Source organism: Scardinius erythrophthalmus, assembly GCF_964197995.2.
Source record: "Scardinius erythrophthalmus genome assembly, chromosome: 1".
Lineage (NCBI taxonomy): Eukaryota > Metazoa > Chordata > Actinopteri > Cypriniformes > Leuciscidae > Scardinius > Scardinius erythrophthalmus.
The window spans coordinates 11,373,903-11,391,914 of NC_138221.1; the positions used below are offsets into that span (position 1 = coordinate 11,373,903).

Sequence of the window (18,012 nt, forward strand, 5' to 3'; positions counted from 1 at the left end):
CAAAATAAAAGTCCTCACACATATACCTGTTAAATAAAAGTAACAGTGAAACAGAGATAATGGTCATAAGTTTCATACATCTTTGTCAATTACATTTTTTTGTAGAACCTATTTTTAAAAGGTTATTTAAATATTATAAAATACATTATTTGTGATATATTAACATGTTTTAATGTTTTAATTATTATTTATTTTTATTATTTTAATTTCTTCTATGTAAAGCACTTTGAATTGTCATTGTGTATGAAATGTGCTATATAAATAAACTTGCCTTGCCTTGCCTTTATATATATTTGTATGAGATTTCTTCAGCTTGTTTTTTTCTTGTTGCTTATGGTATTTTAATAGATATGCTCTCAGAGGCAGGGAGTAAGACAAACAGCATACAGAACAGAGAGAGTGAGAGAGACAGCATACAGAACAGTGAGACAGAGAGCATACAGAACAGCCATTCAATGTTGAGTACACCATTTGTGGTATGTGAAAGTTTTGTGAACTGTTTTCCTGATGTATTGAAAGCTATAAAAGACCATAACGTTACACATTCAAAAAATAAGCATGGAAACAGGCAGCTACAGAGTCAGATGAAGTACAATTATTCGCAGTTACTCTTGCTGTTAGTGCAATGTCATGATTGTAACATAACTGTAACATTATTATCAGAATGGTCCAGAAAGTGAAGCAGCCACGATAACAACACTCAACTCCATATGCAAATTATCTGAACTGATGACAGATGAGTACAGTAGTGAGGTAGACGTTGTACCAGGCTCAAGTAGATCTTCAGAAACACATGTGAGTACTAGTTTAGCTTGTTCTAATAAACATTTATCATGTACACTACTAGTCACAAGTTTTAAAACCAATTTGACTGAAATGTTTCTCTCGACATTAAAAACTTTTTGATCTAATTTGTTACAGTATTTATTAATCTTTGTTAACATAAGTTTATAAAAATACAACCGTTTCATGATTGTTACATAGATGTCATGATTGTAACAATTGTAACATAGATGTCATGACTGTTACATAGATGTCATGATTGTTACATAGATTTCATGATTGTAACACGGATGTCATGATTGTAACATAACTATAACATTATTGTCAGAATGGTCAATGGAAAACAGCTGAACTGATGACAGATGAGTACAGTAGTGAGGTAGACATTGCACCAGGCTCAAGTAGACCTTCAGAAACACATGTGAGTACTAGTTTAGCTTTTTCTGATAATTGTTTTTTCCTCTCTCTCAGGTACACATGTACTTCTTTAAGTTTTCAATTATAAATGTATAGTTTTGGAGGGTCTGTACGTTTAAAAAAATATAACTATGAACCTGCGTGAATATGTGTATGAGCAGACCTACACACAACAATACCTTTAACAAAGATGTTGCTTTTTTAAAGGCATGCAGTGGAACAGAGTCAGAGTCTGAGATAGACCATAGGACAGGCAGCACGAAGCAGAACACTGATCCCCTGTCAATGATTGACCTACAGCCTGACATGGACACTGCTTTGTCTGCCACAGGAACTACCACAAAAGCTGAGGCAATGCTCATGATTATGAGCCATGCAGCAAAGCATAAAATAACTGGTTGCCAGTTACATGATTTACTGCAGTTGATTAATAAATTGTTTGGGCAAGAAGTTGTACCTCGATCCAAGTATCTTTTTAACAGAGTGTTTAAAAACAGTTGTGAGGGAGTAGAATTTCAGTTCTACTGCGAAAAATGTTACTTCAACATAGGAACAGTCCAGGAGATCAGTGACAAACAAATTGATGAATGTGGATCATGTGGCAGCACTTTTGATTCTGGTTCTATGAATGGAGGTAACTTCTTTATCAATGTTCCTCTTGCCCCACAAATTCAGACTCTGCTTGAAAGCACAGAAGCGAGTGCCCATTTGAATTATAGGTTTGATAGGCAAAAGAGTCATAATGAGGTGTTGTCAGACATCTATGATGGGGAGAAGTACAGACATTTGTCTGGCCCAAATCAGATCCTCTCAGATTCTCACAACCTATCATACATATTCAACTCAGATGGAAGCCCTGTGTTTAATTCTTCAAAGTTCTCTATATGGCCCATCCACATAATGATCAATGAGCTTCCCCCTGAACTTAGGTTTAAGAATGTATTGCTTGCTGGCCTTTGGTTTGGGCCAAAAGAGCCTGTGATGGAAATCTTTCTCAAGTCATTTGTGGACCAGGCCAAGACCCTAGCTGACACTGGTGTCACATGGCATAAAGAAGGGTCTGTTATTAACAGCAAAATAGTTGGCCTCTGTTGTAGTGTCGATTCCAAAGCGAGACCGCTGATGCAAAACACTACCCAGTTTAATGGATATCATGGCTGCGGATTCTGTCTGCATCCTGGGAAGCTGGTTGATAGGGTAGTGAAGTATCCAGTTTCAGAAGAAGACTATTGTGACAGAACAAATGAGGAAATGGTTAGGGATATGGAGTTGGCTGTAGAAGGTGGGACAAATATTAGGGGCATAAAAGGTCCTTCTCCACTAATCAACTTGCCATTCTTTGATGTTGTCTGGGGGTTTGTCCCAGACTACATGCATGCAGTCTTACTGGGGGTTTCAAGACAGATTACTAGACTCCTGGTTGATACTTCTTCATCCACCCAGCCATATTATGTAGGCAGCCCTGCCACTTTGAGAGAGATCGATGCTAGAATTGTTGGTATCCAACCTCCACACCTGATTACTCGACTGCCTAGAGGGTTGTCAGATAGGGTGCACTGGAAAGCCTCTGAGTGGCGATCCTGGCTCCTGTTCTACAGCCTACCATGTCTTGAAGGACTTCTTCCCCAAAAGTACTTGCAACATCTTGGCCTACTTGTATCAGCCATTTATCTGTTACTGAAGGCTGAACTAAAACCTTGTGAAATCAACAGAGCTGAGATCTTGTTGCTTGACTTCATGTTCAGGTTTCAGATTTTATATGGTGAGTCACAGATGACATTTAACATTCACCTTCTCAGTCATCTTGCCAAGTCAGTCAAGTTGTGGGGCCCATTGTGGACACATTCTGCATTTCCTTTCGAGAACGCAAATGGCAAACTCCTGACTTTGGTAAAAGGAACAAAAGGAGTGGCTAGTCAGATAGTTACCAAGTTTCTTCTATTTAGATCAATTCCTTACTTCTCATCCAAGTACACGGTGAAAGAAGAGGTGTTACGGTTCTGTTCTGATTTGAACAAGTACCCAAGGGTCCAAAATACTGTCAAATGTGACAATACTACGCTACTTGACAATGGGAGCGTGCATGTTGTTACACAGGAAGAACGGGCTGCCTTCTGTGCCCCTCGCGTGTGCATACCTGATGAAGTTGTAGTGCATAAGCGCATGATCAAAGGTGGTCTGGTGTATACTAGCGGAGACTACACCCTATCTCAGAGACGAGATGAAAGCTATGTGAAACTAACAGATGGAACATGTGGGGTAATCAATAAAATTATTTCTTTCTCTGACACGGATGATCACATAGCATTATTATTAACAACATTTAAGGTAGCTCCAGTATTTCCACTACCACAACGTTGTGGTTTTGTTCCACACATTTCCATTGTGCAATGCTGGGAATCATCCAAGACAGAATTAGTTCCTGTTAGTTGCCTTCAGGGTAAATGCATGTGTATCAAAGTGGAAGACAAACTATACATTTGCAGTTTTCCAAACATTTTTGAGAGGGACTAGAACAAACCCTTGCCAGACACGCAAGTGTGAGTGTGTGTGTGTGTGTGTGTGTGTGTGTGTGTCTGTGTGTGTGTGTGGCTGATGTTAAGTCAAGTTATGTTATCTAAAGATGTTTTGTATGTACAAGTGCTTGTAAGTAAAATGCAGTATGTATGGCAACAAACATAAATGGCAGGTAAATGTTCTTGAGCCATTCTTTTTTTGTACTATTTGGCTTTCATAAAATATTATATTTGATTCACTCCTTTTTATCTTTATCTTTAAAGCAACCTGATGTAAGTGTTTTAAATAACTATAGTGGTATTATACCACGAAGCCTAAATAGGAATCTTAATAAAGTAATGTCCAAAGTAATATCATGCATTATGTGTATTATTTAAAAAACCTCCTTCTGTTTACCTGTCCGATTGCATTTTTTTTCTACAAGCCTGCTAAATTGAAGTTTGAACAGAGAGTTTCTCTATTAGTTTAAGTGTAACCGGTGGGCAAAGTCTGACCGATGTGCAGCCATGCAGAGATGTAGCTGGCCTCATAGGCGCCGATTTTCTTCCGTGGGTGCTCATGGGCGCACGCTCTTTAAAAAAAAAAGAAAAAAAAAAAAAAAGAAATCAAGTAGGCTAGTCAAAAAATGTTTGCATTTCAGAACCTTAGGAAATGGACAGCGGCCGACACGAACACACACACACACACACACACACACACACACACACACACACATTTAGGCCTACTTGATAATAAAGCCGTAAAGTAGGCTATCTTTCAACTCAGGCCAGCGCCACTTCGCACAAATACAGACAGGATTGGAGATGAAAAGTTTAACTGACACGTAACCGAGATCAGCTTCGTGGGAAATTAAGAATCAATGTCACACAACAGAGTCCTGCACGGGTCCGATTTTGTAAAACCGCACCGCCCGTTCCCGCAGTGCTTAAAACCGCCCCCGACCCGTTTTCTAGACAGCAGCACTAATTTAAATCCGCACCGACCCGACCCGCTTGAAATAGAACCGACACCCGACCCGCAACCGTAATAAAATCAGTTTAGACTATAATAGACACACTTACAAAAAATGTTATTGTTTATTGCCAGATCATACAGAAGTTATCACACGACCATTAACACAAGGACAACTTCAGCCGAAGCTGTCAAAAGGCCGATACATGAAGAACATGGCTGTACGTTACCACAAAACTGAGTAGCCTTATAACATTTTACCAGTGGAACAGACGCGGCTACAACACTATATCTGCCACGCAATTTCGTCTAGCCTATCTGACAATTTTGGGTTCAAACACGCCCTGCACACCACACATAGCCTACTTAACATTTACATTTACATTTATTCATTTAGCACTTAACAGTGTTAAAAAATACTGTTCGATAGAACTGCTTGGTTTACCAGTTATCTGCGTGCTTCCTCGGCGATGAAGTTCCACATTTGCGGCTATCCAACACGAAAATGCATGCAGCAAAGCCTTTCACAACATTGTTTTCTTCAGTTTTGTTCGACAACTTTACCATCTCCACTAGCTATTCTTTTCATCAAGCATCCATCTCGACGAGTCCAAGCAGATCGCGCGCGCGGTAATGATGACTTTTTAAAAGTGAAAGTAGGCTACTGGGAGGGCGTGGGCACAAATAAACTGACGTGGATTTTAAATTATTGTATTAACTTGAAATACAGGCATATTTTTGCAGATGTGTTCCTAAAAATGTGCATATATTTTTACGTTTGCACGTGATTGTTTTAAACCCGTGTTTAGACCTTTCCCCTGTGTCCGATCCGACCCGCACCAGTTTGAGCAAAATTTGCGGGTCACCCGCGGGAACACGAACCCGTGCAGGACTCTGTCACACAAGTCCACACAGTAAAAATTAGATTTGTTGACTCACCATTGCGGTTAATTCTTCAGGAGGAACGTGTCTCTGCGTACAGAGCGGGTCAAATAGGCGTTTTCATCCGAGAAACGCTGTGGTGGATAGGATATGGAGCAGGCCACTGACAGCGACTCACAGTGTGACAGACGCTTCACATAGCACCAACTGCAATATTTAATTTTAAATGAATGTAGCCTACTGGCAGTCTGGCACACGTGGGTGCTCGGCATTTTCCGTGGGTGCGAGGCGCCTATGGCTGGCGACACCATCAGTTAGAAGACAATAACCTCTGCGTTAGGCATTTTGCAGTAACAATATGAAGCAAAAAAGAAAAACTTGTCAAAATGATGTACACTTTTGCTCAACTGGAAAGATCTTTCCAAATTCGATTCTATCCTTCTTAACTAAAGTTGGTTCTGAGAGCTCGAAAATTCAATCCGTTCGCACCTCCATCTTGGTCGGCCCCCCATACTTTTACTCGTGTGTTGGTGCTCTATCGTTTCCGCATTAAGTCGTAACTAGAGTAAGTTATTCTTTTGACGGAAAAACAAACTTGCTGAACCGATTTCATTTAATAACGTTTAATATAGTTACAAACACTTATAGTTTGTACATTGTGTGAATGTGCTCCTTTACGTATATTGGCGGGCAATAGCCAAGTATTTTAGGCTATTTTATTTTTTTCATTCCAAAACATAAACAAAAATAATAATACAAAAGTCATTTTTAAATATATTTTTGTTGTAATAATTGCAAAAAAAAAAAAAAAAAAATCTGCATTAGCATTAACTATGTGTATAGCCTACATTAAATCATTATCATCAAACCAAAGAAAACACTAAATTTATTGGAGTCTTAATGGTTCATACTGGTGTCCAGTAGAACATGTAACCTTGCCAAAGGTATTTTATTGGACCTTAATGGTATCCAATAGAAAAAAAAAGCCACCAATAGAAGAAAGCAAATTACCAATAGAGACCTACTAGGACCATTACAGTTTCCATTAAAACCAATACAGACAAATAGACAAAACATGCCACCAATAGAAGAAAACAAATTACCAATAGAGACCCACTAGAACCATTACGGTTTCCATCAAACCCAATACAGTTTCCAATACAACCATTAAAACCATTAGCAATTCTGTAATGGTTTCTATTGTTTTTTTCAGCAGGGTACTCTCATCACGATACTCTAGTTTCTCCAAACGTGTTTATTATTTTAGGAAGTTATTATCGTTATATTATAGTTATTATTATGAGATGGTTTTTATTCATTATTTGACACTATAAACCATGCTATAAACACACACTGACCACCTCGAGCTTTTATTTTGCCACTTCCGGCATTTTGAATTTGCATATTAGTTAAATATTTAGTTTCACCCAAAACATTTAGATTCAACATTTAGATTTAGATTCAACATTTAGATTTAACATTTATATTTAACATTTAGATTTAGATTTAACATTTATATTTAACATTTAGATTTAGATTTAATATTTATATTTAACATTTAGATTTAGATTTAACATTTAGATTTAGATTTAATATTTATATTTAACATTTAGATTTAGATTTAACATTTAGATTTAACATTTAGATTTAGATTTAATATTTAGATTTAACATTTAGATTTAGATTTAACATTTAGATTTAACATTTAGATTTAGATTTAACATTTAGATTTAGATTTAACATTTAGATTTAGATTTAACATTTAGATTTAGATTTAGCATTTAGATTTAATATTTAACATTTAGGTGTAACATTTAATATTTAGATTTAACTATTTAAAATATCTCTAAGTTGACAAATATTGTTGTAAATGTGGTAAAAAGTGACCATCAAAAATTCATACCAGTTTTTTTAACATTGTTTGAAGCTAAATGTGACAAAATGTTGCTGTTATTTTCAGCGTGAGCCGCTTTACAAACGGCGCCCCATATTGTTGTGCCTTTGTAGTGTGAATACGTTTCGGAGTTCAGTACCTTTGAGCTGGCTGTTTGGACTCGAATTTCAGTACAGTCTAAGATGACTCTGGTTTTGGGGTAGAGCAGTGTTTCCTCTATGTTGATTAGTTAATGGCGGCCCGCCACGGCAACATTTTTGCCGCCACGGTAACGTTAGGGCTCTACATTGCGACCATTTCACTCGCATTTGCGGCTAAATATGTCTGTGTGCGACCATGAAAAGATATTTAGGCGCACTTGTGCGACAGACCCGATCGAAGATTTTTTTTTTTGCGGCCGCCAAAGCAAATTTTTGTCCCGCCAAAGTCTTATTTGACCGGTGTGTAATGTAGATAAACTGCTGCGCTTGTGACAGCTGGGCGCATGTTTAAAAGAACGAGAGAGAGAGAGCGAGAGCGCGCGCCCTTTGGTCGCGTGCGCGCGAGCACTCTCTTTGCGAAGCACTTCTACAGAATGTATTAATCTTTGCTAATGTTCATTTCAACATTTAATAGCCTACATTATTGAAATCAAAAGTTGTATTTGTTAACATTTAGTTAATGCACTGTGAACTAATATGAACAAACAATAAACAGCTGTATTTTTATTAAGATTAATAAAAATGAATAGGCCTACATTCAGTAACATGTATTGCTCATGGTTCATGTTAGTAATAAACTAATGTTAAATCAAACCATATTGTAAAGTGTTTCAAAAAAATAATTTACAGAACACCTTAAAATAAGAACGTATAGGTGTGCTTACCCCCTTTAGTACAGCCTATATGGTTAGCAGGATTTAGCCTTAATAAACTAACGTTACAGCATTTACAACTGAATGGTAGCCTATTCAATTGTAGATGGTAGAAAATAAGACTATTAGTTAAAATAAACTTTTTAATGCTATATTTTCTCCCTGCTTTTTTATATTATGGCCACCGAAGACCATTTTTGACCCAGGTAAAACCCTGCAGGGCCAACAATGTTTGTGTGCGGACATTCACACATCAAGCAAGAATCGCTAGTGAGGCAGGAAATGTATGAATTTGTTTTTGTTTTTTTTTATGCAATTTTTTTTTATGACAGCCAGTGTAATTGTTTTTAATGTAAACTTTTGTTACACAATGTGACACAGTAATATTGTGTCGTTAAAGGGAAAAAAACCCTTTCAATTGTATGTGCTCCTAAATTTTGGACTGTGCTCCTAAATTTTTTTAATTAGGAGCACAAGTGCTCCTAATAAAACAAGTTACCGTAAAAAGCCCGGGCTGTACGAAAGCCCTCTATCAGCAGTGATTGTTAAAGTGCATGTCGGAGAATCGCGCGGATACGCGCTTCACACCGCGAGCGGGCTGCAGGCACCCACACCACTCGACGGGAGAGAAAGAGAGAAAAAAAGAGACTGCAGCGTTCTGGAGAATAAATAACTTGAGATCGGTGTACACGTCCTTGAGAACGGTAAGTCGTATACCTTATGTTGTTCATTTAAGCCTGTTATTGTATTAGTCATTTCTCATGCACAGAAAAATCACGAAGCAAAGTGAAGACCGACAGACAATGAAGACCGACAGACAATACAGAGCAGGTTACTTATGATAAAAAGTCTCAACTCTCAGATTCGGTCAATTTTATTACAAAATTCAAACAATACAGTTTTGGTGTATAAATGTGACGTGACAGATCCCTAGCCTCAGTGAACCGATCATCTCGCTAGTAAATAAACACAAATGAACAATTTTGAAAGATACAGTACAACTTACCGAAATGTATATTATACATACTATCGATCAATCAGTGTTTTTCAACCGCGGAAAGAAGTCAATAAAACAGATGGAGAACAATTATGTCACATATAGGCCTAACATTTACCTCAGGAAAGCCATTTAAGGCAAGACACGGCGGGCAAAAACATTGATTTTTCATAAAGTGGTCAGATTTTAGATTTTGGTCTAGTTTACTCATTCAATATGTGTTCTTTCAAGCTGCTATAAAAAAAATTGAAAATATACATTAAGATGCTTATTTTATTACATTTTGTTTACTTGCGGCAGTAAGTTTCTCCCGAATTTACCAAGAGGTTATAGCATTCGAACGCGACGTCTGTTTAATGAAGTCTGTCATGATGACCGCTATTGTTGTAAAGCTACGAGTGGCTCTCCTGCACAACGCTATGTAACCCAAATATGGGCATTTCCTTTCTATCAGTGACCAATCGTGAAGGGGATTTATAGCTAATGACGAAATCTCATTGGCTACTGCTGGTTTCTGCTAAAGTGATTCGCTCAGATGCATCACGTGGTGTACTCTGACACAACGCAAGATTAAGCTTGTGAGCACAGACAAGAAAGTGAAAATAGCTATACAGAGTATTTAGCTAAATATGTGTACTATATTACATATTTATTATATGTTTACTTATATCATTAAATAAAGTTGTTATAATAAAAAAGCATTATATTTAATTTGAGTTATTTTTAACCTTAAATAATACCAACTGATAAGCTAGGGCTCTCTGTGTTTACAGTATTAGGTGAGGGTTTTTTTCTTGAGAAAAATTAACACCTATCTTGTGTAGCCTCCCTAATATTTATCCAAATGAGTCAATATTATTAAATCAAAAGAATCAAATTGAAATTAAATCATGAAATTTGTGTCATGCAATAATACAAAACCGTAGCTTACCAGAAATTGTACCATGTAAACATTGTAACATTTTGTTATTACACCTAATGAAATTCTGTGTAGTTACTAAAATGTTTTGACAATCACAATACACTTATTGTATTGTGAAAGATACAAGATTTTTGTTTTGCATCAAAACAACCCCCCCCCCCATATATATATAGTGAACTTCATTTCTGAATTATAATGCTATTATTCATTTTCTGAATTATAACGCTATTATTCATTACTTATTTTTCAGATGAGTTTGTTAAAATATTTCTCCAAGAAAAGGAAGACGCCTGATGAGGAAGATAACCAGGTATGCTAATTTCACATTACCTACTACACAGTGTTTAAGGGAAAGACAGAGCTTAGGCTATCTAACCCATTTAGACACCTAGGCCTATAGCCTACGTGTGCACTGGAGGGTAGTGCACTGTTCAAAGCGCTAGTTGGGAAAGTGAAAAAAAAAATATAAAAAAAAAACTAGATAGGTCTAAATTTTTCGGGGTTTTTTTCTGCTAAGATGTCCACAATGCTTTAAAAAAAAAAACATTCTGGAGGAAACACTAGTGGTGGCTCCTACAACATTTTACAATTATTACTGGTTGCCTGATGAAATATTAGACAGGTGACAGAAGGCCTTGAGCACTTAAAAGTAAAGGTGAGAGGTGAATACTTTCCACTTTTAACAACAATTCAGGTCATTATTGTGTACTCCAGATGCATTGTGTGCTATTATTAATCTTTTACACCACTACTAAAATATTTTTCAGCAAGTAAAGGATACACGCTGGCTATCACAGCACCTGGCAATTCTTACATTGCAAAAGAATCTCAGTGCTGTCATGACTGCCTTGGCTGAGGAGACTGAGGTCCATAAGTGCCCAGTAGCCAAGGGCCTCTATGGTTTTTGCTGCACATACCGCTTTGTGGCTTCAGTATACCTACAGGCAGATGTACTACCACACTTAGCCCGCCTTTCTAGGATTTTCCAGAAAGAGACGGTCAACTTCCTGGCCATCAAAGAGCAGGTACTTTTAACATCTCATAATTGTAAAGCAGTACAATTAAATTCTAGGCTGTTCAATCAGTGCTGTCCAATCAGTGCAAAAAACTGCTGAGGATTGTGCAACTGCCTTTATCAGGTTCCAGTGACTATGGCATGCCTGAAGAACATCAAAGATGCAGGTGATGCACAGCCCCCTGGCTCATTCTTGGCCCAACTGCATATTGACCTTGACAACCCTGCAGGATTGGGTGCATTTAACATCGTCGATGAGGAGGAAAGGGAGAGGAGAGGTAGAGGCCAGGTGAAACCCACAAGAGAGGTCCTTTGGTCCCGGTACAGGACACAGGTACATTTGTTTTGATTGGCTGCTAAGTTGTATCAGTCTAAGAAAAATAAAATGACAGAGCCCAGTCTTAGTTTGATTGAAATGTTATTTCCACAGGGAGTCAATCATTACAATTTAATAATTTCCTTTGTGCCATGTTTAGGTAATGGAACCTTATCTTGATGGCCTCCAGGACAGCCTTGACAGAAGGTTCCAAAACCTCAATATCATGGGAGCCTTTCACGTGTTGGGGCCCCAAGCAGTCAAGGAGAATGATTTCATCAACTTTGAAAACATCAAGACCCTGTCCACCAAATTCCTGCAGCAACCGGACAGTCATGCACTGCTAGAATGGTCATCTTTTAAGCAGCATATGCTGACTGGGGCATTCAAGGTAAATTAAACACAATTTAAGTTCTTCAGAAACATGACTGAGACCCAGCATAATCGCCTACTGTCTGTGTTGTAATGTTTCAGGATATGGACCAGCTCACCATAATGAGCAAACTGGTTTCTCAGCATGATGAGTGGTGTCAAATCTACCCCTCCCTCAGTAAGCTGGCAGCCATTGCCCTCACAGTGCCAATCTCGAGTGTTAACTGTGAGAGAGATTTCTCCACTATGAATAGGGTAAGACATTTCAGTGTTATGTGAAATGAAAGATTGTTTGGCTATCAATATACCTCACATCACTTATTTTTTTAAAAATTATTTTATAGGTGAAAACAGACTTGAGGAACAGGCTACAGGGGGACCATTTAGCAGCATGTATGCTACTCAGCATCAATGGGCCACCTCTTTCTGAATTCCCCTATAACCGAGCCTTGGAGTTATTTTTCCAAAAACCACGAAAAATTAAATGCAAGCTGCCAACTTGCACTTAAGGTTTTGTTTTTTTGAGGTTACAGTTCAATCGCAACTGAAAATCTGCCTCATTATGTGTGAATAAATATACTTGTTTGTGTTGCAGCGAAGTGTCAGTTCATTTGTATTTGGGGGGGGGGGGGGGTATTGTTCGGACAGACCTGCCCCCACTGCTAAAAAAAATCCTAAAGGAAACACTGATAGAGAGTCTTAAAATGATCTGGCATTAGCTCATCAACTGCACCTCTACTTGGCCATATTGGCAGACTCCCCAACATAAAATACAAATAATTTGCCCATGTAACACAGGTTCGACTAACTGTACTTTGTGAAACATTGAAACGCACAGCTAGATCTTGTTCAAGAAGGCCCTGTCTAATGCGGCAAAGAAACATGAAAAACTGATTAAACAGTGAGAGATGTTGTGCTTGGAATCCAAGTCTCAGTGTATGTTGGTTGGTTGCACTAATTCTTTGCACTTGAGCCCATGAGGCCATGCTCTCTGCTGTGGGCTGTAGAGCCAAAAAAACAGCTTCTAAAGTGTCATAGTCGGGGAATCCTGTGTAAAACTGGACGAGTTTTTGATTACGTTTGAAATGTTGTATACCAAACTGTTGGTTTTTGAGGATTTCATTCTCAGCAGATAGACGAGAAATTTCCTCCCGTGCCGCCACAAGTTGCTCCTCAGAAGTCATGGGCTCCACAGAGTAGTCATGATCAGGGTGAGGCATCTCTGTAGCATGACTGTAGATTCAGAGAGATGAAAGTTAAATCTAATCATCTAGACCAGTGGTTCTCAATCCTGGTCCTGGGGACCCACAGCTCTGCACAGTTTGTCTCCCTTATTTAATACACCTGATTCAGATCATTTCATTAGGAAAGAGCTCTATGAACTGAACTGGGAGTGTCAGATAAAGGAGATATAAAATGTGCAGAGCTGTGGGTCCCCAGGACCAGGATTGAGAACCACTGATCTAGACCAGTGGTTCCCAAACCTGCCCTGGAGTACCCTCCAACACAGCACGTTTTCTTTGTCTCCCACCTAATCAAACACACCTGATTCAACTCATCAGCTCATTATGAGCTGATGAGTTAAATCAGGTGTGTTTGATTAGGGAGACAAAAAAAAAAAAGTGTAGTGGTGGGGGGTACTCCAGGGCAGGTTTGGGAACCACTGGTCTAGACTATATATGTCCAGTTTATTGTTCACTTGATGCATTTATTACACATTAATTTTCTTGGATAAATTTGTACTCACCATTCTTCATTGCTTGGTCCATCATTAGAAGAACTGCAGAGAATAGAAGAGAACATTAAGACCCATACATATAATGGCCTGGTTTCACAGACAGGGTTTAGATTAGCCTATACCAGGATTAGGCCTTAGTTCATTTAGGACATATCTTTTTATAAAAAAAAAGTATATTTTATAAACATGTCTTAAAAAAAACAGCAGTAATTGCTGTCCATGTTGAGACAAAACAATGGCACTGACATATTTTAAGAGATACTTTCATTTAAAAGAGTTAAAAACACATTTTAGTTTGAGACTAGGTTTAAGCATTGTCTGTGAAACCGGGGGGGGAAAACAATACTACATATGAATTAATTGTTTGTCTTTATTTGAAATATACTGTTTACATATCACATTTACTGACAGAAATGCATTTACATGTTCATTTAAAACCACTTAGTTTAAACAGTATTCAACTCATTTTCCCCATTTCTGCTCACCTTTCATCTTCCTCACGTTCTTCCTCTAAATTACATCTTCCTTGTCTAGAGCCGAACAGAAACAGAAGCAGGATTAATTCCTAAAAAAATAATAACATCATCCTGTACATGATTATGAGATGTCAAACAGGGTTTTACCTCTGACAATGTGTGCACAATAAGCTATCACATTAATTATAAATTATGAACCAGCAATACGACCTTAACCCTGCTTGAAACTGTTGTAAATATTGGATTACAGACCTAAACTTGGTCCTATGTTTATGGTAAAATGTGTATCTTAATTCAATAAAAGGTATGAACGTTGAACGGCATTGACGATTGTAGCTTGTTTGTAGCTCTTGTCACAAATTATTAAACAACTTTTTCTATATAATATCTTTTGTAAAACATATTTAACGTTACTTACGATCGCATGGAAGTCCTTTCACATGACTGTCGAGCCCAGGTAAACACTGACGGGACTGAACCTTCTTTTAGCTTCCTGATCCCAGTCAATGTTCTTGAAAAACTTTCCGGAGAAAAGTGTTTGGAACACACTCTTGTGTTCTTTGTAATCTATGAATAGGACATATTAGCACTTAGTTGTTGTTGTAAAATATCATGATGTAACAACTAGCAATTTATTAGTTTAAAGGAAAGTAAACTTGCTTAAAACATAGAAATTAGCGCTTAGCCAACAGGCTAATATCTAGAACTGATATTATATAAACAATGCAGTACTCTTACCTGAAAATTAGGTCCAATGTCGCGTCTAATTTTAACAATCCATGTTTTGCGAAGTTCTTTGTCCTGTGGAAATTTGTGAAATGATGTATTTTCTTTATTTTGACGGCTGAATGACCGGCATCCCGGTACACAACAGTACGCCATATGAACGCTCTATCCCTCACAGCCTCGTTCTGGAATCAAAATGGCGGCAGGCTGAATAAGGCGTATGAGGGAAGAGAGACGGCGCGAGCGAGCGGTGACGTCATCGGCCGCCAACGCACGCGCGTACGGGACACCCCCGCAGCCAATCAGGGCCACGCAGATTCAGCTTTACTAGTAGCCTTCCATTATTATTATTTTACAACTGAAGTGACTCCAGTTACTAAAGGTGAAAGGAACTTTTTCAAGTGAAGCACAAAATAGTCAGAATAAGCAGAGGAGGATCAAATCCATCCAGTCTGAAAAGGGTTTTGGCCTGTAAAGTCTGGCTCAGTATTCTGTAGCGTCCTAAAACAAATAGTAAAGGCATGTTGGTAGATTAGCACCTGTAGAATTTCCTTTTGTTGAAACCCCAGATAAAAGTAGAAAGCTACTATTATGTTTAGGTCCATGAGGCAGTTCGACATTTCCTTACTAAAGAAAAAACACTGAAATAAAAACACTTCTACAGAGTATTCTCATAACTTCTGCTTTATTCTACTAAAAGCTACTAATTACATCTTCAACAGTGTAATAATATTACTGTACTATTTTTAAAGAGTAATTCCTTATTTTACTTTTAGAATAAAAAGTAATTCAATTACAGTAATTAATTAATTAGTTAGTACTGCATTGCACCACACACTGATTACGCAATTATGCTGATAAAGCACATCCTGTATTGTATTTAAATGACTATTTAATATTACCTCTAAACTTTGACTAGGCTTGGCATGTTGCATATTAATTGTTCTAGGAACCTCAAATAGGCTATATTTTAATTGTTGTGTATGTTGTGCTACTCTATAATGATGTTCTAGTTAAAGCTGCAGTAGGGAGTTTTTAGAAAACATTGACTTAAGGCCTGTTCACACCGGGACAAATTCCGCGCGCGATATTCGCCGACGTTTAACGCCTCGTGACTAAACAAAGGGCGCCAATGTGAGTGTGCACACCGACGCGAAAAACGCCACGCGTAAAAGCGTCATTTTTAAAAAAAAAATGGGTTCGTTTTTTTGTTTGTTTTTTATCCGACCAATGAGATTGGAGCTTTTGCTCACGTGTCTGGAGCTTCTGAAGTTACAGTAAAACACAACTTGGGGGCGCTCAAACACAAAACTGTCTTGCCGAGCACACATACGTAACGGCGAAGAAGATATACGCCAAATAGCGTCTACACTGCCAGGAAGAGAGGAAGATGCAAGGAAAGATGAATGTGGACCTGCTGGTTTCCTTAGTTTCGGAACATAAAGCACTTTATGACAAATGCGACAGGGACTACAAAAATATATTGACAAAAGAGAACTGCTATGGAGTGTAATTGCAGAGCAAATGGGCCTTGATGGTGAGTTTCATTTCACTTAATTGTCTTTTAATTGTGTACATAGGCTTGCCAATTTTTTCCCACAAACGTTTGACAATCGCCATCGTTTGTGTGCTGTAGTAAAACAGAAATGGAAAAGCCTGCGAGATACATATACAAGAAAAAAGCACGAAGATGATTGCTGAAGTAGACAGGCTGCTAAAAACAAGAAGCCGTGGAAATTTATGAAGGTCATGGAGGAACTGAACATCAACTGAATTTCGAAGGTATTATCATTAGAACATTACAATATAGCTGTGTGCTTTACTATAATGCACTGACATTAAACATTGATTAACACAATATAATTGCATGTTCCCTGTTCACCATGCGATCACACCTCAAGTTCAATATATTAGTTTGTGTTCTGTGTATAGGTAACCTCTGCTGAAATTTGATGTAAAAAACTCTGATGTAAACTGAATTTGTCTTTACAGTGTTCACAGCAATATTTCTCCTGAAAATATGGATGAAGGGGCTGACCAAGTGGTAGTCCAAAAAGAAGTGAGCGACAGTGAAGAAGCACCAGCAAGCACGTCTCCAGGATCATCCTTCTCTAGCCCAACTGTGACAAGGTCTACTGTAAACAAAAGAAAACGGCCAGACACACCAGACTTCTTGGACCGGTACCTCTTATCCAAAGAAGCCAGGGAAAGTGAGAAAGAGGAACGCAGAAGAGAGAAAGAGGAGCGCAGAGAGCAACGAAGAGAGCAACAAAATGATGACAATTACTTGTTTGCTCTTGGCTTGATACCAGCACTAAGGAGATTGTCCCCAGCCGTACAGTCTTCAGTCAAAATAAAAATACATCAGCTGTTGCATGATGCTGAGTTTGGCCAGGCCTCTTCTGCTTTTTTCCTCAGCAGTCGACGGTGTCCTACCATCAGGTCACTCCGCAGACCCCAACAAACTATGGCTGCTCTACAACTTCTTGGCTACCCTGATAGAATTTTTTTTTTTTTTTTTTTTTTTTACATTCAAGAAATATAGTTGAAAATGGCTATTTCATAAATGTTTATTTGCACTATCGTTTGCTCGAACTATTGTTATTGTGACTTATTTGCACTGCTGTTATATATATATATATATATATATATATATATATATATATATATATATATATATATATGCCATTTTATTTGTATTTTTATTTACATTCAAGTAATAGTTGAATGTGTACGTGCACTACTGTTTACTTGCACTACAGTCATTGTCACTTATTTGCGCTACCTTTTTTATGTTTGTGATTGTTATTGCAACTTGTAGTTCAGTTAAAAAAAGTGTCATTTTTTGAACTGAAAAAGAAATTGTGCATAAGTAACTTTTACTTGAAAATAAAAAAACATATTTTGGAATTTGGCATATATTTGTACACAAGTATTCTTGACCTATTATTGAAACAGCTATGTGCCTAATTACGGAGTCACTGCATTTATAGACAACAGTTATCAATCTACAGGAACATAACCATTTTGGGCACAGCATTGTGCAGGGAATGAGAACATTTTAAAGAAAATGCTTGTAAAAATGTTTATTAAAAATACACATTTTCAAAATCACAACTTAAATTTAGCTGTAAATAAGTATATTTTGAAGTG

The 18,012-nt window shown here is 37.7% G+C and overlaps 2 protein-coding genes across 2 annotated transcripts; one reads left to right on the forward strand and one right to left on the reverse strand.

The window, feature by feature from the left end:
- The first annotated feature begins 598 nt into the window (after positions 1-598).
- Positions 599-4,287, forward strand: LOC308699756 (uncharacterized protein). The gene is made up of 3 exons (XM_081380708.1): positions 599-795; positions 1,112-1,204; positions 1,408-4,287. Exons 1-3 carry the CDS (start codon positions 730-732, stop codon positions 3,712-3,714), a joined length of 2,466 nt encoding a protein of 821 aa, XP_081236834.1. The 5' UTR covers positions 599-729; the 3' UTR covers positions 3,715-4,287.
- A 7,347-nt stretch (positions 4,288-11,634) lies between these two features.
- Positions 11,635-15,046, reverse strand: LOC308694755 (uncharacterized protein). The gene is made up of 5 exons (XM_081372456.1): positions 14,872-15,046; positions 14,552-14,700; positions 14,143-14,187; positions 13,667-13,699; positions 11,635-13,152 (listed from the first exon to the last, which is right to left on the reverse strand). Exons 1-5 carry the CDS (start codon positions 15,013-15,015, stop codon positions 12,594-12,596), a joined length of 930 nt encoding a protein of 309 aa, XP_081228582.1. The 5' UTR covers positions 15,016-15,046; the 3' UTR covers positions 11,635-12,593.
- Between the last annotated feature and the right edge of the window lie 2,966 nt (positions 15,047-18,012).